This window comes from Aptenodytes patagonicus, chromosome 24, assembly GCF_965638725.1.
Source record: "Aptenodytes patagonicus chromosome 24, bAptPat1.pri.cur, whole genome shotgun sequence".
In the NCBI taxonomy this organism is placed as follows: domain Eukaryota; kingdom Metazoa; phylum Chordata; class Aves; order Sphenisciformes; family Spheniscidae; genus Aptenodytes; species Aptenodytes patagonicus.
The window spans coordinates 5,734,314-5,756,019 of NC_134972.1; the positions used below are offsets into that span (position 1 = coordinate 5,734,314).

The 21,706-nt window shown below is 44.7% G+C and overlaps 1 protein-coding gene across 12 annotated transcripts in view; it reads right to left on the minus strand.

Moving 5' to 3' along the window:
* Window positions 1-22: 22 nt before the first annotated feature.
* Window positions 23-21,706, minus strand: part of AAK1 (AP2 associated kinase 1) — an 86,694-nt gene continuing 65,010 nt past the window's right edge. For 4 of the 12 annotated variants that reach the window (XM_076358953.1, XM_076358941.1, XM_076358942.1 and 1 more), the window contains one exon: window positions 23-6,434. In XM_076358953.1, coding sequence (XP_076215068.1) covers window positions 5,275-6,434 — 1,160 coding nt within the window. In that variant the 3' untranslated portion in view covers window positions 23-5,274. Of the gene's footprint in view, window positions 6,435-7,623; window positions 7,971-11,410; window positions 14,830-16,411; window positions 16,517-20,729; window positions 20,841-21,603; window position 21,706 lie in introns of those variants that run through there. The other 8 variants (XM_076358948.1, XM_076358947.1, XM_076358946.1 and 5 more) reach the window with 4 other exon arrangements.

Below are 21,706 nucleotides of genomic sequence, written 5' to 3' on the forward strand. Positions count from 1 at the left end.
GGAATGCACAGCGGAGAAGATGTATTGTAATCAGATACAGTTTTAATAAAATGTACATAAGTTTACAACTCGAACATTTCTTCATAATGATTACCAGAAACACAGATGAACACACCCGGAGTGCAAAACTTGACTCCATCAAATCTGCAAGTCAGAGGTACTTCCAAGACCGCTAAGAATTATCTTAATAACAGCGCGGTGCAAACGAAACACTGCTCTTAAAACACGAGTCACAGATTGTTTGTCACAGTTAGCGGAGACCACGGACGCTTCCAGCTCCGGCTTCCCGCTCCACGTGGAAACAAGAGAGTTTCTTTTACTGCCGGACTCGGCGCGTAGCGATGCTCTACCAGCTGCATCCTACATTGGAGCAAGCACCCTGCCCTCCCCTCCCTTGCGAGCAATTATTTCTCCCTTTGGAGGTGAGGGATCGGGGAACAGTGGATCATCATTATCCCTCTAACTTCACAGGGGAGTATTTCTAGGTGTGTGTGACAGTATTTACCCTACCTACAATGGAAACTACAGGCCGTGGCTTATTTTTAGAAACATTAACACAGCTGATCAGGTTTCAGGAATGTGTTTCAGAACTGGAACAAGATTTCACCGTCAAGATACTACTGTAAAAATGCTTTGGAGTCTTTTGGTGTACTGAAAGGCCTTGATTTAACACCACGAGGAAAAAAAAAAAACAAACCAAAAACACCACAAAAATTCAACTCCCCAACACAAGAGTCTTTGGTGGAAGCTGAGTTAAAGTAACCGATTACCACTTTGGAGTGATTGAGAGTTCAGCAATTAAACAGATCTTGCTCAGGCTTGCGTTAAGTCCCACTGAAGACATGCTTCAGGCGCTGTGGGTCATGATTGCTTACGTGGGTTTGCTGTTACGAGCTTAATATCACCTATGTGCTCCATGCATAGTGTGCATTACAGATTGAGTGTGCGCTGGCTTCAAGAGACTAAGACTGTAAACTTAACACCATGTATGACTAGTACTGAGCTGGATGGAAGGGAGAGGAGATACGGGGAAAGTCCCGAAAATACTGCAGCAGGCTGTGGAAAGTGCAAGTTAACGCCACGGCGGCTGGTCCCGTTATAGGCGCTGTACAAACGTCATGGCAGCGAGGCGCGGAGAGCCAAGCCAACCGCCTTTTTTTTTTTTTTTTCTTTCTTTTCCCCATGCAGAAACTCTGATTAATCGCTTTGAAGAGAGACTTTAAGTGCATTCAAGCTGAAGTTGGCAATGGGTAAGAACCAGTCCCTTTCCCAGCACGAAGCTAAGATTGTCGCAGGACTGCAGTGATAACCGCGGCCCTCTGGCCGTGCATGAGGCACCCAGGGCAGTTAACAGAATTTACTACTGCTTTAAAAAACAGATGAAACCAGTGTTTTTGTTCAGAAAACTGACTTCAAAACACTGCATTGAGGCCATACTGGTCTTATTTCATTAAGATCACTGGTTGTGTGGCAAAGAAAACAATTAGCATTATTCTTCCACATTCATTAAAACCAGTAAGCTTTCAGAGACTATGGAAATGAAATTTCCACTTACAATTCATCACGCTGAAGCTGCAGTATTGGCAGTGCAGGATTAGGAGGAATACAGGCTAGAAGTGAGAAGGGTATCAGACTAACTGGCATTGAAATTCAGTTTTCTGACCGTAACCAAAAGTCCCATTACTTTATAACTCACATGCAGAGATACAAACAAGCTGTCTCCACCCTCCAAAAGAGATTTAAAACCATTTAAGCACTGGATGTATGCTGGCAGGATCGTTAGCTTCTGGGGCATGGTTAGCTTGCTCTTTGTGTAAAGTGCTTGAAGAACATAAAAGCTGCCAAAATGCTAGCTGGCAATTCAGTCTGACCCGACCTGAATCAGGGCTGTAAACAAGCCCGCACACCTCGCTGCATTCTCCCTCCCTCCCTTGGCTGGCAGTGCAGGATAGCAAGCTCTGAACTACAAGCAGCTCACCTCCGCCTCGCCGACACGAACGCACACACGAGAGGCAAGGGGCTCCGGTCCGAGCGTGAAGGGGAACGGGCTAATGCTTCTCCAGCATTAGCTAAGTGAGACCTGGACGTGGCATTGCAAGAAGTTTCACAGAATTATCCAAAAGCAATTTTTCAAGTAAAAATGAAGGAAAGGAAGGAGAACCTGAATCCAGTTAGCAGAGGTAATACCTTGAACCCACATCTTATTTATACGTGGTACCTGCTTCCTCCAGCGAAGCAGCTCCCTGTTCCGCAGATTCATCCCTGCACCGCCAAGGCCTGAGCTCCCTTCCAGCAGCTTCCCGAGCGAATTTAACAGCTCGAGGCCAAATTCAGCCTCCTGGCTGCATGCACAGCCATGACACAGGTTGCGTGCTGAAACAAATCTGGGCCCTCGCGCTCAGCCTCCTTGGTATCCCTTGAATTCACAGTTTGCTATCGCAGTCATTCTTGGCATCTCTCACTGATCCAATCCAGCAACAACCGACTTGGGGGGTATATATTTAAAACAAAAACAACAACCGCCTTTCAGGTATATACTTAAACAGAAAATTCAACGACAACAAAACACAATAAACAACAGCCTCAGCTTTGCTGAAGAAACATCTCTAGGGAAACCCAGAAATTTCTTTACAGTACTTCTGTTTTCAAGAGGTGGACAGAAAAAACCCTAAACCACCAGTATGCACCAATATTACTTGACTCCGAGCGTAGCAGAGCAGGGCAGAAGGTTCCCAGCTCCCCACAACACGACCTGACCTGGGCTCGGCAAGTCACTATTTGCCAGCAACTGGGCTGCGCAAGCCAACATAGCCTCATTGCTTTCAAGTATCCTCCCTCCCCACCCCAGGGCTCTTAGACCTCAGTCCAAGCTTCTCCCTCTCCCTTCCAGGCAATCCCCATACCGAGCACATCCAGCAGAACATTTGGCTCATTCTCTTGCAACTGGAGATATTTTGGAAGGGGAACTGAATTCAGGGAGGGGAAAGGAAACATGGAGCAGTCGGTCACTCCTACTTGCAGATGCTTCGCTAGTCAGCTCCCGGCATTCAGGGTTTTTCCATCCATCCTCCCCTTACGCTGCTGGGCTTAAAAGTCAGCAGCGAGTCAGCCCCGGACTGTGCAATGTTCTGCTTTGTTTAAGCAGCCTTCATGTGCATCTTTAATATGCCTGTTGCATTCCTTTAATGCTTATTATTTGGACAGCGGACAAAGCTATATACCGGAGGTGGCGTCAGGTTTTTTTTCCCCACAAAACTAGACTGAAGTCTATTTTCAGCTGCAGAAGCTCTCCCGGGTGTGACTCCAGCGAGTTAGGAGGAGCTACGGCTGATCCTTCCCTCTCTTAGAGTGGCAGTACTTGCAGTACTTTCTCCCCGAGTACAAACACATCAGAAAGTGGGCAGGGCAGGAACCTGCTCTACATACGACCGGTTCTGATCTCAGCAACCTACCCATTGCTCCAACAATTCCCCTGCAAACCCCCAAAGACATTAAAGCCACTCACGGGAGACCCCCAAACGCAAAATACGTCCTCTACCCTCAGCGCAAGGCTCCAGCTCACATGATAATGAACAAACTCCCTTGGGAAACAGCCACCACAAGGCTTTTAAGAGACTTGGCCAGATGCTACTGGAGTCAATGGGGATTTTTTCCATAGATGTCAAGTCCTGAAAAATAAAACCACCAAAATTTTTTCTTGGGGGACATTCTGCAGCACCAACACCTGTTAGGAGGAAGGATTACTGCACCACAAAGATGCATCAGCGACTGGGAGCCCAAAGAGTCCCTATAACTGGATATTTTCTAAGTGTGGACTGGCTTTCAAGTAGCCTTTGCGGGCCAGAAATAGCAGATCCAAGACAACTTATGCAATCAGGCATTTTGCAAAATAAAGATGGGAGGTTTCACTCTTACCTCTGTCTTATATTAGTGAAAAGAGAGGGGAGCAAAGTCTGCTTTGTTTCTGCCCAGCTGCCAACCCGGGTGACTTTTCCTCCAAACACTGTATTAGGATTCACTACATCAATGACTGAACAAGCAATAAGAAGTTGTCTTTCTCTTTGGGAATACGGTAGAAAGCGCAATATTTCAGAAGTAGAGCAAATGTTACCAAAGGAGTGTGAATGGATTTTGTTTAGGTTCATCCTTAATCAGCAGGAAAACAAAAGGCAGAATTTACAAATATAGAGTCAAGTTCTCTGCTAGTATAAATCGCTCTAACTAGATTGCAGCGAATGCTGAATTACACCAAATGAGGTATGTAGATCAGGACATCTATCGAGTTGTTTGCATAATAAATTTTACCGTAAGGCGTATTTTTAATACTGTGAAAATGCACGGCTCTCTCCTTCACAACACCATAAGCAAATTTCTGGGTCCTACACTTTGGCATAAACCAGACAGGAAATACACATGTAAAACTGAAAGCTTTGCCTGATCATTCCATTTTCCAAACAACGGCAACAGTAACAGCCTGACAGATTGCTTTGCTGAAGTTCATGCATCTGAGAGTTTGCAAGACAAGCAACTGAAGGCACTGTGAGTCCTTCCACCGACTCCTCCGGGCTCTGGCACAGGACCCGGGCAGAAGCACTTCCACATGTTACACGCCACAGCGAGCAAAGAAATGCTGCACGCGCGATACCACGGCTCTGCTCACATCAGCGCTGCACAAACCTGGCACCAGACAGTGCCTGCACGGCTTTCACTCGGTGCGCACATAACCTACGAACACACGCGACGGAACCACTCTGGAGCCACGGCTGCCAGGTTTGCCATCACTGCCAAGCAGCAGGAATAGACAACCTTGCTCCCCTCCACAAGTCCCCACTGACAGGAAAGAAGTCACAATAACCCTTTAACCTGTGAAATCGCTTCCTTTCCAGAGCACTAGCAAGTCCCGCTTGACTTGCTCTGTAATTAATAAACCTTTTCATTCATCTCATAATGCATTTCCCCAGCCAGGACCAGAAAATACAGAGTATTACTGGTTTGGAAAAGCATCTAGAAAATAAATGGGGGGAAAGACAGCGAGAGGAGGAAGGTAAGAAGCAACTGAAAAGGATATGAAGATCCTGAGAGCCAGGCATTCAGACTAACTAACATAACTTAAAATGGTTCAACTAAATATCACTGCAAATAGAGTTCTGACCAAAAAATAATTATTATTTTTTTATATATATATATATTGCTATGTCATTCATTTCAACTAAGAGGTTCAAGGTCCTGTGAGAGGTGGTTCTACGGGAAGCACACCTCCCAGCTCACAGCAGATTAAGGCTTTTGCTTTCCCGCTTTGGAAGGAAACGGTGCTGAAGCAAACGGATCCCCGCCGGGCAGCTCTGTAGTCCTGGAAGACAGAGGGGCAACAAAGACAGATCCTGCTATCGCCTGTCTGTTGGTCTGAGAAACCACTTTGTAAGCAGCTATGGGCTTGACTTCGAGACCCTGCCCATCTTCTGGACTGTAGTGACGGGAATATTTTGACAAGGATTGCGGACGGAAAGGCTTGTTAACCACGGAGCCCAGCACGGCTTCCTGGGGCAGCGCGTGTCCTCCTTGGTTTCTCTCGCTGGGCATGCCACCCTGCTCTTGCAGCACGCCTTTAGAAGGGATGTTTTCCTGGGTCTCCACGGCTCTTACGGAAGAGGGATGAAGATTGCTTGGCTGAGTAAACCCGGCAGAGGGATATGGAGATCTCGCCGAGGCCGCGGACCCACGCATTGCTGAATCCAGGCTTGGGAACATTGGGTTAGCTCTGTGTTGGACATCACCTCCTTGACTTAGGAAAACGGGTGGTGCGAACGGTTCCTTAGACATACTATGGGAAGTCAACTCTTCCATGCTTTTCTTTTTAGTGAAAGGGGCTCTCAGAAATACATCGGCTTCTTCTGGATGTCTAAGAGCCACGTTGCCCTTGGAGATAAAAGGAGCTTTGGTAAAGACGTCCACCTCATCAGGCACTTTTCTCGAGCTTCGGAAAGGAGCCGTGGCAAAAACATCTGGTTCGTTAAAAACCTCCCCGGTGTGCGACTGGAAGGCAGGGAACAGCGTCTCCCCTGCTCTAGTCTGGGAAGACCGGGAGTGGGGATCTTCTTTGGAGGCCTCATGTCTTTCCCTGGGCGCAGACTGCAGGAATCCTGCGCACAACTTGCAGGTTTCCTCCTCCTCTTCCGAATCCATCAGTAAAGGCCTGGACCCGCTGCAATCCAAAATGTCTCCTTCGTGGTCTGTCCCCTCTCCTTCGCTGCTGTAGAAGGAGCTGTTGCTTGAAGGACCATCTCTTGTTAAGTAGTCCGATTCTGAGTTGTGCTGCGTTTTCACCTCCAGTATCTCAGACTGGCCCTTGTACAAAGCAAGTCCATCACTGCCAGAAGGTCCTTTACGGAGTTCAAGAGCTACAACTGGGAATAGGGCCGGATCCCTCTGCATACCTAAAAATGCAAGAGAAGAGTGTTACTCAACAACTCCATCTCCTTAGTCGTAAATAAGAATGAGAAGTACTTATTACACAAGAAGTGTCATGCCGTTCAGATTTAAACCACCATCACGCATGGAAAATGGGACGGAGAGGGAGGGCAAGTAAAAGAAAATAAAAATGCCAGGGAAGGTATTTACGACACACAAACTGACACACAACCCGACGCTGCCTCACAGCTCGGGGACACCACAAGTACCAGTTTTCAGAAAGAGATGGAAGATGTTTGACACACAAATGGGCACACCCAGCACTCTCTCAGCACCATTCCACAAGGTTTTCTCTGCCACTCACGACGACGACCACCATCAGAAAGGATTTCACTTCGTAACACTGCTGCCTGGAGTGAGGCTCCAGCAAACAGACAATTTTTGTCATTTCGTTCTGCACCGTTGCTTATTGACTGCCCTATAAGCAGATATACAGCTTGGCATAGCCTCTATTTCTGTGAGCCATCCCACGGATACGTGGAATTACACTCGGGCATGTAAAATACACAGGGATGCCCTACAATCTGCTAAAATAACATACACCTTTCAAAGAATGAAGGTCAGCCTATAGCTTTTAAGGAATCCTGGTAACTATAGCGGCATTATTTTAAACCACTGCAAGACAAATTATTTTAAACAACACATACCATGACTTCAAATCAAGTATCTAACATAACTATAACGATCTGGTTTGCTTCTGTGTTAGTGTAACAAGACAGTGCGGGGAGAGGCTTGCTTTTCTGCTCTTCTCCAGTTACAAGAGCCCAAGATGGGGTTGGTTTTGCCTTACGACTCACACAGACAGAACAGAAGATATCTTACCTTCAAAGAACTATTGGCAGGTTAGGAGTATGTCATTGGATTCATGTTAGCGAGAGGATAGGAAAAAGGCACGTGAAAACTAAGCAATATGAATTGCAGGAAGAACGAGGAGGGTAAGGAGGTTGTTTGGTATCCACTGAGCGATGGACAAGCGAGGTACTAACCAACCCACCCGGCTGTGACAAAATAGCAGCATCGCGTCCAAACTCTGCCCAGGTTAATCGTTCACGTTTGCACACCCATCGCAGCCCGCAAGGCACCGTTTCTTGATCAAGTCCGTAGACATACACGAGTTAACCCGTTCTCAGTCACTTCTCACAATGAAAGACACAGTAGTCGTTCATTAGGCATCAAAATCGGTATTTATTGGGAAACTATTCACTTAGATACATTACACTGCTAAATAAAGACAGTGTAGATATGTGAACATTTTATAAGTTACTCTACAAAAATACTATCTATCTTTCCTGAAGCCTGTGTTGTCAGCAATGGTTTAACCTCAGATGCTAATCTCAGATTACAGGAACAGTACGTCTGTGGCGCTGTTTTCTTCCAGGAAGCTGGTTATATATTTACCAGGTATTATTGTGGGATTTTGAGAATACAGGCTGAAGCAGAGCACAACCGGTTGCCACATCACGCAAATGCCTCTGAATTACCCAGTCCTCATTGAAATATAGCTTACAGGAAAACAAGGAAAGGAAAAAGGCATTTATCATGGTGAACATTATGCCAATGCAAACCAATGACCCACTTTTCACAAGAACAGCGCAAACAAGTAATTTGATCAGAATTTTCTTTTTAAAGAGTTACTTGCGTTAGTAGGTGTCTACGTTCATGTAAGCGGTGACATTTAGGACAGAGTAAGAGAAGGGCTGACAGGATATAAGCCCGTTTGCTTAGGACAGGAGCAGCATGCGTCTCTAAACTTGGAGGCACCGTATGATAGGCAGAACACTCTATTTTTGGAAAAACTACTTTTTCCAATGCTTTCTTGCTCTCTCTGCCCATCGTAAGTGAGAAGGGCACCAAATGCTTGGAAGCAGTTTTCTCCCTTGCTAAGGCCGGTACAGGATTTGTGAATTACTCTGGGAAGGAAAAAAATGAAGCGATGCTTAGGTAGGAGCTCGTTCCGGCCTTCAGTTAGGAGCCGGTTTCACTCAAAGCTGTTAGGCAATACAGCAAGAAGGGAAGGGCCCTGACAATTTGAAAACAACAAAAATGGGCACAGCGATATTAAAATGCAGTGGGTTACCCAAGAAGTTTGGGGATTTACTGACAAGAGAGGAGCACCATCTACACGCCCATGTTCTATTTTTCTGACGCTGAAGGAGGAAGGCCTGGCTTCCAGACACCATCCCACAGTAACTGATCTCAGGCACCTTTTCTTTCCCATGTTCTTGGGTTCCCTCAGTTTGTTTCCTTTGGCAGAAAGCAAAGGGACAGTCCCAGAAGGAACGATGGCAGCATCACTACAAGGAAGACAACATCAGGCCAGCATTTTACTTTAGCTAACATCTGGGTGCATGTCTAACTAGACAGTGGCTTAGACATCTCCTCTCACAGTTGTTAATCTCGTACGTTAGAAAAGGTCTGAGCTATGGTTAGACACTGAAGCGTGCAATCAAACCAAAAAAAAACCCAAACCCCTTTGTGTAAAGGTCAGGTTAGAGCTAACGAGACAAGGTCAGCGCATTCCCATAAGCAGCCATAGCTACAGGCTTGGCAGACAAACATTTCAGAGGCGCATGCTGCATAACTTTTAGGACGACAGAGAATTTAAGTTAGCCAGCGCCGACGGATGCTTCGGCAGGTCTGAGATCAGAGACCAGCGAGACTGAAGTGCTCAAGGGACTGTTTCACATGAAAAGGCATGGCAGTTTTGTTCTGTGTTACAGTCAAGGAGAGAAAAGGTCACTCCATGAGCTGGTAACAGCACGAGGGTAAAGGACAGATCTCATGAAACTAAGACAGTGCCTTTTTGTTTGAAGCCCTGCCCCTTCTCTGTGATGACTTGGCTCCCATTCGCACCAAGGGCACACTATGCAAGAGGCCTGAAAAGATACAGGCAGATGGTTTGCTTGAATCAACGCACAAAGCACCCACAAGCCCTCGTGCAAAGAGAGATGCCTCTTTTGCAGAGGCAGCATTTCCTAACATCTGCCTGTGCCAAGATGGACACCGTCAATGGGCAGCTGCCTCTTTTGTCCCCTCCTCCTCCGGACTCCTGAGTTCTGTGTGTTACTTCATGGGGAAGCACCCCTTAATTTCAATTAATGCTCAGGTTTTAACGCATGCACACTCCTAACAGCTGCAAGCTTTACAGCACAAAGTCTTTACAGAAGCTTGAGTTTATAGATAAGGTTTCACTCTACCCCTGTACAACACTTGTGTATTTTTTATTCCAGGATCAGATATACGTACTAAAGAAACAATTCCTAAACTATACTGAGTCTCCCTTTCTGCAGGGAGAACCTTGGTAATAAAAACATTTATCACTTGGTACTCTAGGAATACACTCTGCGTGTGTTCAGATAGCAACCTGAAGAAAAGACCATCTACCCCCGAGTTACAGCACTGACACGTGGAGTTCCCCATCTTTTAAGGAAAATGGTGCAAAAAAAGTGGCAAAGTACTGAAGTAACTGACAGGAAAGCTATAAAAGATTTACTCTCCCTTTTACAGGGGGCTGCAAGGAGGCAGAGCAGTCACCAAGACGATGATCTCATTTCTGGAGCAGAGCCCAAAACAAGAAAGTCAGGGGAGACAGAGGCATTCCCATTCTTGATTTCATCAAGCCAAAGTCAGGAAGGTCTCAACACGTGGAAACAGGTATCTAAAAATCAGCACGATTACTACTATGCAAGATTAATAGTTTGGCATTTAAAAAGGGTCAAAAGACTTCTCATTCCTTCGTTCTTGAAACGGTGGAGTTTTTCCTTGTATTCTGATTCCTCGAAGCAGTATCATTAAACAATACAGAACTACCCCCTAAAAAGCACTACAGTGCTTTCAGGGAGGAGGTACCAAAGCAGAACGCCAAGGGTCAGCATCACCATTACTATGTCACCGGGCAACAATTTGGACAGCAGAATTAAGCGTTTCTGCCCAAAGTCACTGCACAGTGGCAGATCTGGGAGCAGATCTAGGGTTCTTCGGTTCCAGAAGATAAGCAATTTAATGTTCTAGTTTTGGCACACTTGTACAGTCATTTGCAACACGCAAAGTGAGACAGGGCACTAACCCCCACACACCACATTCCAGCAGTTTACGGACAAGACTGACCAACTGGAGACTAACATTGCTTGGTTTTCCCCTCATTTGTACTGTGCACAAGCCAAGCGTTACATATGCAAGTCATTTCCAAGATGCAGTCTGTGACCATCTCAGAAAAACATAAGGCGAGTTTCTAGGGGTTAAACTCCCTCCTGTGCAGGGCAGCAGCGCAAGTCTCACACATCAGTAATGTCCTTAAAACAACCCCAGCCAACAACCCACCCTTCCTCCCAAGGAACAATGAGATCTGATGCTGTGCGTGGAGTCTGCGCTCCTGCGCGTAGGCACGGCTGTCCCCAGAGCACAGCTTCTTTCAGTTACAGAAATAGACTACACAGGAACAAAAAATAAATACAAAGAAAACCCTTTCCCACCCCCCCCCAAGTCTAGGTTTCCTGCTGGAGTGATGCAGTTTGAATGTGCAGTGCCCACACACCTCCGCAAAGAGAAGACACGGGAACTAGTCTCACCAGATTACTGGTAACTGAGTTGACCGATAAGCCTCATTCATCAGAGCACTCCCCCACGTTACAGTCACGCTTCCCCCACATCCATGCCAGCTACTTCCCAACTCTGATGGATTCCTATGAGGGTTCCTGAACTAGAAAATGTATTGGCTAAAAAGAAAATAACTTACTCCATACGGACACGCACACGCTTCAGATGCTACTGCAGCACGCTATGTGCTTGATGACATTTTCTGTAGTCAGAGGCCCACATGCTCCACATTTTATGTTTGCTTGGATACCCCAAAACTTGCTGAACTCTGTCTTTGGTCTGAATCGTATCTGAACTTTCATTGTAATAACAAATTTTTTTTTTTTTTTAATCAATTTTTAAATAAGGTGGTTTTGGAAAGTCACTGGAGGCAACATCCTGCGAGCTTTCAGGCTGAAGAATGCCATCATCGTTCATTTACAAGAAGCCCCCTCTAAAAATCATTTTGCTCTACACAGATTCACTCAAGCTGCCATTTGCTTGGGGTAAATGGGCCGTTAGAGGATGCAGAAGAACTGCCACAAAGCCACCAGTGCTAAGATTCTTCCACCCATCTCTCAGACTTCTCCAGCAGGTTGCACGGTGCCTGCAGCCCTGGCCAAGTCCTTCATACTTGGCCAAGTCCCAAGGAACCCCATGAAGTCTTGGACGGCCAGAATTCAGGAAGCTGCAGCACCTTCTGGTTTTGGGACAGATGCTCCCAACACAGTGGATATTGTCAGATACAATACAAATTTGCTGATCTCTGTATTGGGGGTGCGACACTTGTGCTTATCTGGTTAAAAGATGAACTGGGGAGATATCCAAAGGCAGGGGCAGTTCAAAACCCAAGCCCCCTCAGAGTAAGCGAGAACCAACATCTAAGTTCCAACTATTCCTTTGAACATCTTGCCACCCCAAAACCGGAGTTTATTCTTGCATCCAAAGCACAACCGTGACTTGAAAGGAAAATGCTCCGTGTACCGTGGTTGCATTTGTAGTATCCTATCAGGAGGATCCATCAAAATAGTTCATGCCAAAAACACTACTACAGGCTCCAGCCTGTTAGGGCAGAAAGGCTCCTCTGTCCTCCCAACGTGAATGAACAACACATACCAGGCAGAGAGGAGAATCACTGATTTTGCTGACTGCAGGTTTGTATTCTGTTACTTAACACCACCTATGACCATTAAAAAGGGGACAGAAACATCTCCCATGGCTTCATACAAGGCTCCACCCATAGCTATAAGAGAGAATCATTCTTACGCCATTTTGGGAATGCTGGGTACCAAACTGCTCCCATGCGGACACTGGATGAAAGTTCAGTTTGTTCCTTCACAGCAGCAGCTTTCACACAAACTCCTCAACTTTTGAGCAGCATACCAACACTAACCTAATGCCTGTAGGACAGTCACATTTTTTGGAGAGCTTAAAATTAATCCCAAATATCCACTCATTTCATCTCTCTTGCATTTTCCATTCATTTTGCAAATAAGTGGTGAGTATTTTCTGATGAAGGTCTAGATAATAGACATCTCTAAAAATGTATGCTTCCATTGTATCGTATTTCCCACCCAGATCCATGAATAGCTACTTGAAAAAGCAATAAAATAAACATTCACATCTGCTTATTTAATAGCATTATTAACAACCCAGTGCATTTATATTTTTTCCAGAACCCTTGAACAAGTGCCATTAGATTTAAAATCTTAAACATTCTTTAAAAGTACTTTAATTCACAGAAATCTTTGTTTCTAATATACAGTAGATGGTTACTTTTTAAAATCCATTCTCTTTTCATATAATCTCAGTATCTGACTATACAATAACTTTCTATCTATAGCGTCTTCATGTTTTCCAGTCCAGCTTGCCTGTGCTTTAGGAATATAAAACAAAAAAATAATAAAGTTCTATCCACAATTTTACTAAGGTCATTTCCATAGTTCTCATGTAAAGCTTCTCTTGGAAAGTGCAGTATACACATGTAATGATACAACACACTTAAGCAATACTTTTATTATTAAGTGTAGGTTTTAAAAGAAGAGTAATGTAGAGCAGACACAATCGATGGTACTTCTATTTACAGAATTTGTTAAACTAAGTGTTGGGGTGGGGGAATAGCGGAGAGACTGGAGATAGGAAAGGAGTAGTCACGAACTTTGATTTCTTTCCTTCTTAGCGAGAGGTCAGTACATACATATTTCAGTCGTTCATACTTTCGCACATGGGAAACTGCACTTTTACTAATACAGCTACATACACATACACAAGGTTAGCAGTAAGCTAGTAATTATTCCACTACAGAGGAAGAGTCCTTCTGTTCAGAAAGAGCTTTCAAATACAAGATAGAAATTCCGGACTTCATGACCATAAGCCAATGAAAACAAGTTTAGCGTATCCAGCTAGTTGACAAACTAAGCATGTGAAGGGAAAAAGAAAAAGGTAAAACCCATCAAGTTGTAGCAGCACTTATTTCAAACCATCTGAACCAAGTGCATGCTTGTTCCACAAAGACTGTAGAGTGGAATAAAGTCCACAGTAATCTTTGTCTACTGAAACAAATGGTTCCGTACTTAACTGGTTTGCACTATATGCAGTTACAAGAGAAAACGGGGAACCCAGAACAGATACCAGATGCTTGACTAAAACCAGGATTAAAAATAGACAAACAACCGTAGGACAATTTGTTTCATACACAATTTACAGTAGGTTGGGGGGATTTTCTTTTTTTTCCATTCAAACACAGAAAAGAAGTCACAGAAAATACATCTGCTGCTGCCACAATGCCCTTTTCATCCAAAAAAGGTCAACAAAATGCTAGTCACAGCCATACTCACATGTATTTCGTTCAAAACCTTGTTATATTTCACTTAGGGTCATTTTTGCAGCTTTAACAATCTGTTTTGTTTTTTTCTTTTCTTTTTTTCTTTTTTCTTTTTTTTTTCCCCTCCCCCAAGGAAGCGCAGTTCATTCACAAGCAGGATTGTTAAACAGCAAACCATTAGCTGGGGGCAGTCCGGAAAACTCTCTTCATTGCACCATCACCAGAGGTACTAGGCAAGACTGCTTCAGAGGAATTCGGTGCTTCCTCCTCCTCTGAAGCATATACTGGCAATTTAGAAACATCAGCTCTCCTAACCTGTCTTCTGCAGGAGAGGGGCGTCCCTACAGATTTCACCTGTCCCCTTCCTCCTGCCCATTCATCAGAAAACAGGAACAAAACAAAAAACAAACCCAAAAACACAAACGCAAAGATTGAAACACAGTTGTTCACACGCTAGTCTAAGGAGAAAGGAGTCTGTTGTACGCAGGGATCATACATCAGCTACGATTATCTAATCCATTTACAGTTAGGCTTTCCATGGTGCTATGTGTACATCTCAGCAGGGCGGCTAAGGACGGTGCTCCCTTTAGACATAGGCTAGCAAAGACAGGTGCAGAAGGAACCACAACGGGTTTTTACCAGCTTTAGAGAGGACTACCTGGAGAACTGAGACAGAATCTTTCCCAGGGCATGGGAAGACAGGGAGAAAGGTGGGTGACTGTCTCCTGTTGGCAGATTTCTTTTTCTTTTAATTAAGGAGGGGGAAAAAAAAAAGCCCAAAATAACCACAACTGAAGGTAACTCTTCTGGAAATGAAAACAGAGGATTAGGTACGTTACAGAAACTGCGTCTGCTACTGTGTCACTGCTACAGGTCTATGAGCTGATCCACCAGCAGTAAAGACCTGGCTATGTTGGGAAGACTGGACTCAGAGCTTCCACTGTTGTTTCTAGAATGCCCACCTGAAAGTGTGAGAGATAGGAATTCAGTATTGAACAGGACACACACACACGACAGTTTCAGATGTTCAAGAGCAAGCAAGCAAGCAAAAAGTCAAAGCAAAACAGAAAATTTGCTCAAGCTCTTCCCATTACTTGCATCACGATAGCAACAACATTCCCCTGCTTGCTCTTCCACCCTCTCCCCACCCCCCAAACCTAGCTCGCTAGGCTTGCATGGAAAAACATCACAGCAGCCAACAAATCTCTACAAACCATTTCTTTTTCCCAGGCTTTACATCCGAGCTGCAGAATTCTGTCCTTACTAAAGGATCTATAAAACAATTACAAAAACTCCCACACCTATAGAAATGACTGTTCAAAGTTTTAAATCTTGAAAATTAGTTGCTGTTTTAAGAGCATCTTTGAGTTGCCAGCTACTTCAAGGAGAGTTGAGCTATCGTGTGGCTTTATTATTGGTGCTTTGATACTGAAGGAAAGATGCTCCTCTCTATTCAAGGTAGCCTATCTTGGCCCAACTTTGGTAGAAATCTTCTCTGACTTTCAGCAGGAGCAGAGTTTCTAGTGTCTGAGAACTTTTTCTAATGAGTGTCAGTCTTTGAAAGCTAGCATTAGATGCAGAGCAGGTGTACAGCACATTCCTGCTATAAACAAAAATGGGAGTTAAGGAAGTCAAAAAAGTTCTACCATCAAACTAAAAAAAAAAACCAAACCCAACAAAACAAAACCAAAAAAAGGGGAGCCCTGGAGTATGTTTTTAAACCTATGCTAGCATATTGAAAGTTGTAATCAAAACCTTTCAATGGCATGACTGCAGAGAGAAGACCTATTTGACTGACCAGACTGCAAAACGCTGCCTACTTCTGTCCCTACAGGAGCTACAAATTGCAGCACTATTATTTCTTTTAAGGAAACAGTGCTGCTTCTTAGACTTAGCCCTACATAAGACTGAAACTGTTTGCAAAGATCCACGTTAATGTGATCTAGATGACAGGAATGCTGTAAAAGGAGAAACTTTCCAGTCTGTGTCCTAAGGACTCTGACTGCTCAAAGCTCTTCAAAGGAGGTGGGTACCATGTACCAAACTTCTCACACTCAGTTCCCACAAGCGCCTTTGAAAGACATCAGTCGGAAGTGAAAAAACTCACTTTCAGCAGGAGTTTCAGAGTTATAAAGGATTATCATCATCTCCCTTTCTTGTGGCTCATGCCAAGTTCACCTAAAAGTCAAAGAACCTCCTTCCATTGGCTTGAACAGTAAATAAGAATGTCAGAGAACGCAGTTCTCCATTGCACTTTAGCCACAGAAGTATTTGTGTGCCCTACCTGGCAGACTGGTAGAAATTACTTCATGGGGCCTAAAGATGCTTGCACGTCTTATCTTTTTGGACATGCAATCTTCTCACAAAGAGAATCTAGAGAAATTTCAAGGCCAATATAAATCAGAGAAAGACTAAGCTCACTAAATACTACAATGACAGTATCTTACAGTTTACGATTTTAATTACTTCACATGTGCTGTAGCACCACTGCCCCAGAACTTTTCCTTTTTTCCTTCCCTTTTTCACCCCCGAATCCTGGCTTACCTTGTGAATTTTTGGATATCAACACTGGAATTGGGTCAAACTCATCTTCTGTCACTTTTTCAGAGCCCTCAGGAGCATCAAAGCCTGATATCAGGTTAGTATCTTCTGCAGCATAAAGGAGAAACAGGTAAAGAAGCAAAGATAGCAGAGAAGGCTGGTTAGAATTCCTAAAAAGTGTTAGAACATCTTTATGCTTTCAGAGACAGGGTTTAGAAGCAGGAGTTTTGTTTAAGAGGTGAAATAAAATTGGTAAGTCTTTGGTAAAGAAGGTAAGAAGTAAGAGACACAATTAAATACAAAAGTGGAGGTGAAAAAAACAAAACAAAACAAAAAGCAAGCCAAGTCATGAGAACCAAAATAAAATTTGGCCAATCTGAAGGCTTAACAATTGGCATAGTTCAAAGCTGTGGTAAAAGCCCAGGGCTTAAGCTCCCAAGGATTGAAGGTATTCTTTGTCATCATCCAGTGGCTGTCAGATATTAGTACAGTTTGAGAGAGCAATCTGGCTCTCCAGTTACCAGCTCTCATGCACAGGGAGAAGAAAAGGCTGGGGAAAAAAAAAAAAACAAACCAACAACACAGAAGAAATTCCAGTCATCTACGTGAGACAAAACCCCTGAGCTTTCACCTACAGTGATAAAACAAGAAGCGCAATATGAAGTCAGATTTCCAAGCAGTTTAAATGCCTGAAGACGTAACTAGATACTGAGAGAGTTTTGTTTTTTTTTTAAAAGGCCCCTAGAGCAGTTCTGGCACATAATTCCATTGATTTCAAGCCATGTCAACTGCAGTTAGACACTTGGTGGGAGGCACTTTCAACAATCTCCACAGCAGATGAGACATTTATCTGCCTTATCAGGCAATTACATACCTTTAGGGACTTTCGCACTCTCGCTGTGCATCACTACTTGTTACTTTAGATACCTAAAATACCTTCCAAAGTCTGGTTCTCAATTACTACCTGAAATATTTCTGAAAGCCTAGCAAGGACATGTACAAGTCGATGGTTTCCAAGGAACAGGAACATTCCTGTTTGACTCCCATCAAGAATAAAAGCTTTTTACCTAAAGCTGACAAATACACTAACAGGTTTTGGGTGAGATGATGCAAGAAGCCACTTGTGGAAATACATTGTCCTCCGGAGGATTAGACCCAGAAAAAACCCCACAAATTTTATAGGAGACTAGCCTGTAAAGTGTCAAAAAACACAAAGACGTTTCATCTTAACGGACAGTCTCATCTTGTCATCACTCTGTCTCTGGAGTTATTTATTTGTGGCTCTTCTCAACCTACCTGGGAGCCTTTGCAAGCATCCTATTTCCATTTCACTTCATTTATACATACAATTGCTCACAGCTCTGGAGTTTGCTGTACAAGAAGCTACTGAAGGAGCACTGTTTGATTATGGACTATCTTGGGTCCTGCATTTTGGCCACAACAACCCCATGCAGCGCTACAGGCTTGGGGAAGAGTGGCTGGAAAGCTGCCTGGCGGAAAAGGACCTGGGGGTGCTGGTCGACAGCCGGCTGAACATGAGCCGGCAGTGTGCCCAGGCGGCCAAGAAGGCCAAGGGCATCCTGGCCTGTATCAGAAATAGTGTGGCCAGCAGGAGTAGGGAAGCGATCGTGCCCCTGTACTCGGCCCTGGTGAGGCCGCACCTCGAGTACTGTGTTCAGTTTTGGGCCCCTCACTCCAAGAAGGACGTCGAGGGGCTGGAGCGTGTCCAGAGAAGGGCAACGAGGCTGGTGAGGGGTCTGGAGAACAAGTCTGATGAGGAGCGGCTGAGGGAACTGGGGTTGTTCAGCCTGGAGAAGAGGAGGCTGAGGGGAGACCTCATCGCTCTCTACAACCCCCTGAAAGGAGGTTGTAGCGAGGGGGGGGTCGGTCTCTTCTCCCAAGGAAGAAGCGATAGGACAAGAGGAAACGGCCTCAAGTTGCGCCAGGGGAGGTTTAGATTGGATGTGAGGAAAAACTTCTTTACTGAAAGAGTGGTTAAACATTGGAACAGGCTGCCCAGGGAAGTGGTGGAGTCCCCATCCCTGGAGGTATTTAAAAGACGCGTAGATGAGGCGCTTAGGGACATGGTTTAGTGGGTGGTGGTGTTGGGTCGACGGTTGGACTCGACGATCTTAGAGGTCTTTTCCAACCTTAATGATTCTATGATCTTTCCTAAGGAGAGGGAAAGGCTGGCAAGCGTCTCTATTTGGGCAAAACTTCAAAAGTGCTTGAGCTCGCCTTAGTGACTATGTAGCACCGTAAGTAGAAAAATACTCCCCTCTCACATACACGCAGCTCAGTGCTGTATTCAGCAAACGCAAATTAAGGAATCCTGAAGGCAAAGCAAAAAATTTGGAGGCCAGAAAACAGCCTAGTAAAGCACAAAGGAAAGGATGATATGGCATGACTGGAGCATCAATCCATGCCCAGACCATGGCTGCTTTTTCAAGTCCTCCCGGTCCCACTGATAACTTGCAGCGTTGCAGTTCCACGGGCTTGATTATACCCATGGACAGCAGCATCTGCCCCACAGGTGCTTTACATCACCAAAGCCAGGACTGGATAAACAAAGCAAACAAAAAAAGATTAAGACAGATGTACAGTTAATGACTACACCCAGAGCTATAAAAGCAGGGTTTGGAAAGAAGCCACAAATGAGTTTTGGAAGATTTTAATATTTTGGCCCCCCCCGCTAATAGAAGTCTCGCTTTCCTCATCAAATGTGAGCCTTTCTCATCCCAGAAGGAACAGCAGGGCAGCCTGGGAGAAGTCATGCAGAAATCTGTTAATTCATTTTCTCATTAAGTCACACCAACAATGATTTGGCTTTGCTATGTTCTGGACATGGAGTAATAACTGCTCGACATACATTTCAAGCCATTTACTCAAAATAAAGTGGCATGGAAGTGTATTATAGCAATGAGCAATTAGAACAACTGCTTGTTTAAACCCAAAAGCTCTGTGAAAAACACAAACTCATTTTGAAGTGCCATCAAGTGTAAAAATTGATTACAGACTGTTTTTACAGCAATTCCTCTGAGGACAGATCATTTTCTGTTGCTATAGGGATACTCACCAAATGAGCTAAGCAAAACCCATCATCAAGGGGCACCCAGTAGTTAGCATTTGTGCTCTGGGCCTTTCTTTTCCAGGCAATAATTAGCACAGGAGTCCTGGTCTTCCCTCCCACCCAGGTGGATGTGTATTACCCAATATTCACTACAAGCTTGGCTTATGTGAGAGTCATCCGCTAACATTTGGCATTGTCCCCAAGGGACACATGCGCTGTTCACAACTGCTTTAGCCCGTAATAGGGACGTGCCACAACAGAGCAGGAAAAGCTCACCGTGCAAGTCGCGCTCCAGCTGATAGCTCTTCAAACTATTCCAGTGCCACTGCTCCAGTCACACTGCATGGAGAGGGCCCAGATTTCAGATGGATGCTCTGCCGCTTGGCAAAAAAAAGCCATCTGAGTTAGGACCCAGCTTCCCAGGGTCCTCTACTCTTGCTTGTTAGTGGAAAGAGAACAGAACTCTGATCACGGCACAGTATTTCCACAATTCCACTCAAGCTCAAATACTGATGTACTGCAAGGGCTGATCTGCAGCTCTTAGGAATTACCGCACATGGTCTACTTCTCTTCTGCAGCTCCGCTTTTTTGTGTTACTGTGAAACTCTTCCATTTTTCAGTTGGATATTGCACTCAGACTTTCATTCATATTTGCTGTGACACTGCAGTTTGACTCAAGAACCTACTCCTGATAACCTCTGAAAAGGAAAAATTCTCCAGATCTGAAAGAGCTCAGTTACGTGCTATGGATGCTAACCCTGATAAACCAAAAAAAATTCCTTTTGTTTCAAAAACCTGACACACCAGTCTAGATGAATATCAGGCTCCCTTCCAGAATTAATCACGCAGCATAAAAGCAGGTCTTAAATCCCATGTGCAAAAAGCAAAACCAGATTTGCATTCACTTGCAAACCTGAAGGGTTGCATACAAAAGCCTACCCTTTAAGCCTACTGTATCCCTTCTGCTGTATCCCTGTTTCATGGAAGATGCCACCTGTCTTGACAAACCTTGTCTTTACAGTCAAGCTGAATACTTTTATCTATATTCTTCCCTTAGTACTTCAATGTGCATTCCAAGTTTCACCAGCTTGGGAAGAAAACAAAACAATGGCTTGGGGGGGGGGGAACAAACACACCACTAGAACACAGGTGAGAGCATCTCTTGTGTAAACCAGTATCAGCTTCACTTCACAGTAGCTAAAGACCGAGTCCCAGGACTGATTAGGTGTTAGAGACAAAGGGACAGTTTACCTTTGTGAGGTTGAGCTGCGAAAGCTACGGGAGCAAACTCATCCAAGAGGTCAGCAGCGGGGTTAGAAAGCAGAGAACAGTCAAGCAGAGAGTCTTCCCCAGTGAGAGAGTCTGAATCCAGGTTAACATCCAAAGGCCGCAAGGTAGCATTAAACAGGACACAAACACTGTTAAGCTCATATTCTCACATTCCCATTCCCGTCCGCTTAGCGTACAAACAGAGCTTTGATGCGAAGCCAGCACAAAAGCTACCATTTTTTGTAATGGAAAACATTTCTTACTGCTCTGCAACATATAACACATCCTCTGGGGCTATTTGCCCTCTAAAGCAGAGTATACAACAATGAAATCCCACACAAGTGACAGGTTAAAGCAGTGGGAGTGCAGGGGAGCGTGGGGAGGGAAAGAGAGTTGCAGGGACTCTGGCAAAACTAAGTGCACTGGCTATTTCACAAGACACCTCTGAAAAGATGTCGAGTCATCTACTGCGAAAGTGGCCAGATCAAGGCCTTCATAGTAAGAAAGGGACATGAATTGCTTACTACCACACCCCAATGGAACAGACAAAAATCAGTGACTGCTCCAGATTTCAAAGACACTCCATCAGAGCAATACTCTGGCACCTACAGATCTGTAACGGTGGGCTTAAGGAATACTGTATTGTTCTTCACAAGGAGACAAGTAACACTGACCTTCAAGGAACCATGCAGCATCCACTTACAAGACACACAAGCAAGCCTAACTTACACTGGTGGGAAAAGCGTCGAGAGAAGAGATGCTTACGTTCAAGCGGACAGCGCTTTCTGATTTACACGGCCCACACCGGTACGATGCATCCCTGCCCCCCCCCCCAGCACTCTCCTGCCTCACCAACCTGTTCTGTTGGAGGCAACTGACTCAGTCTGTGACACAAGGCGTTGGGGCAATGGAGCCTCGAGGCCCGGTATGAGACTCTCAACAGCTACGTCAGGTTTTCC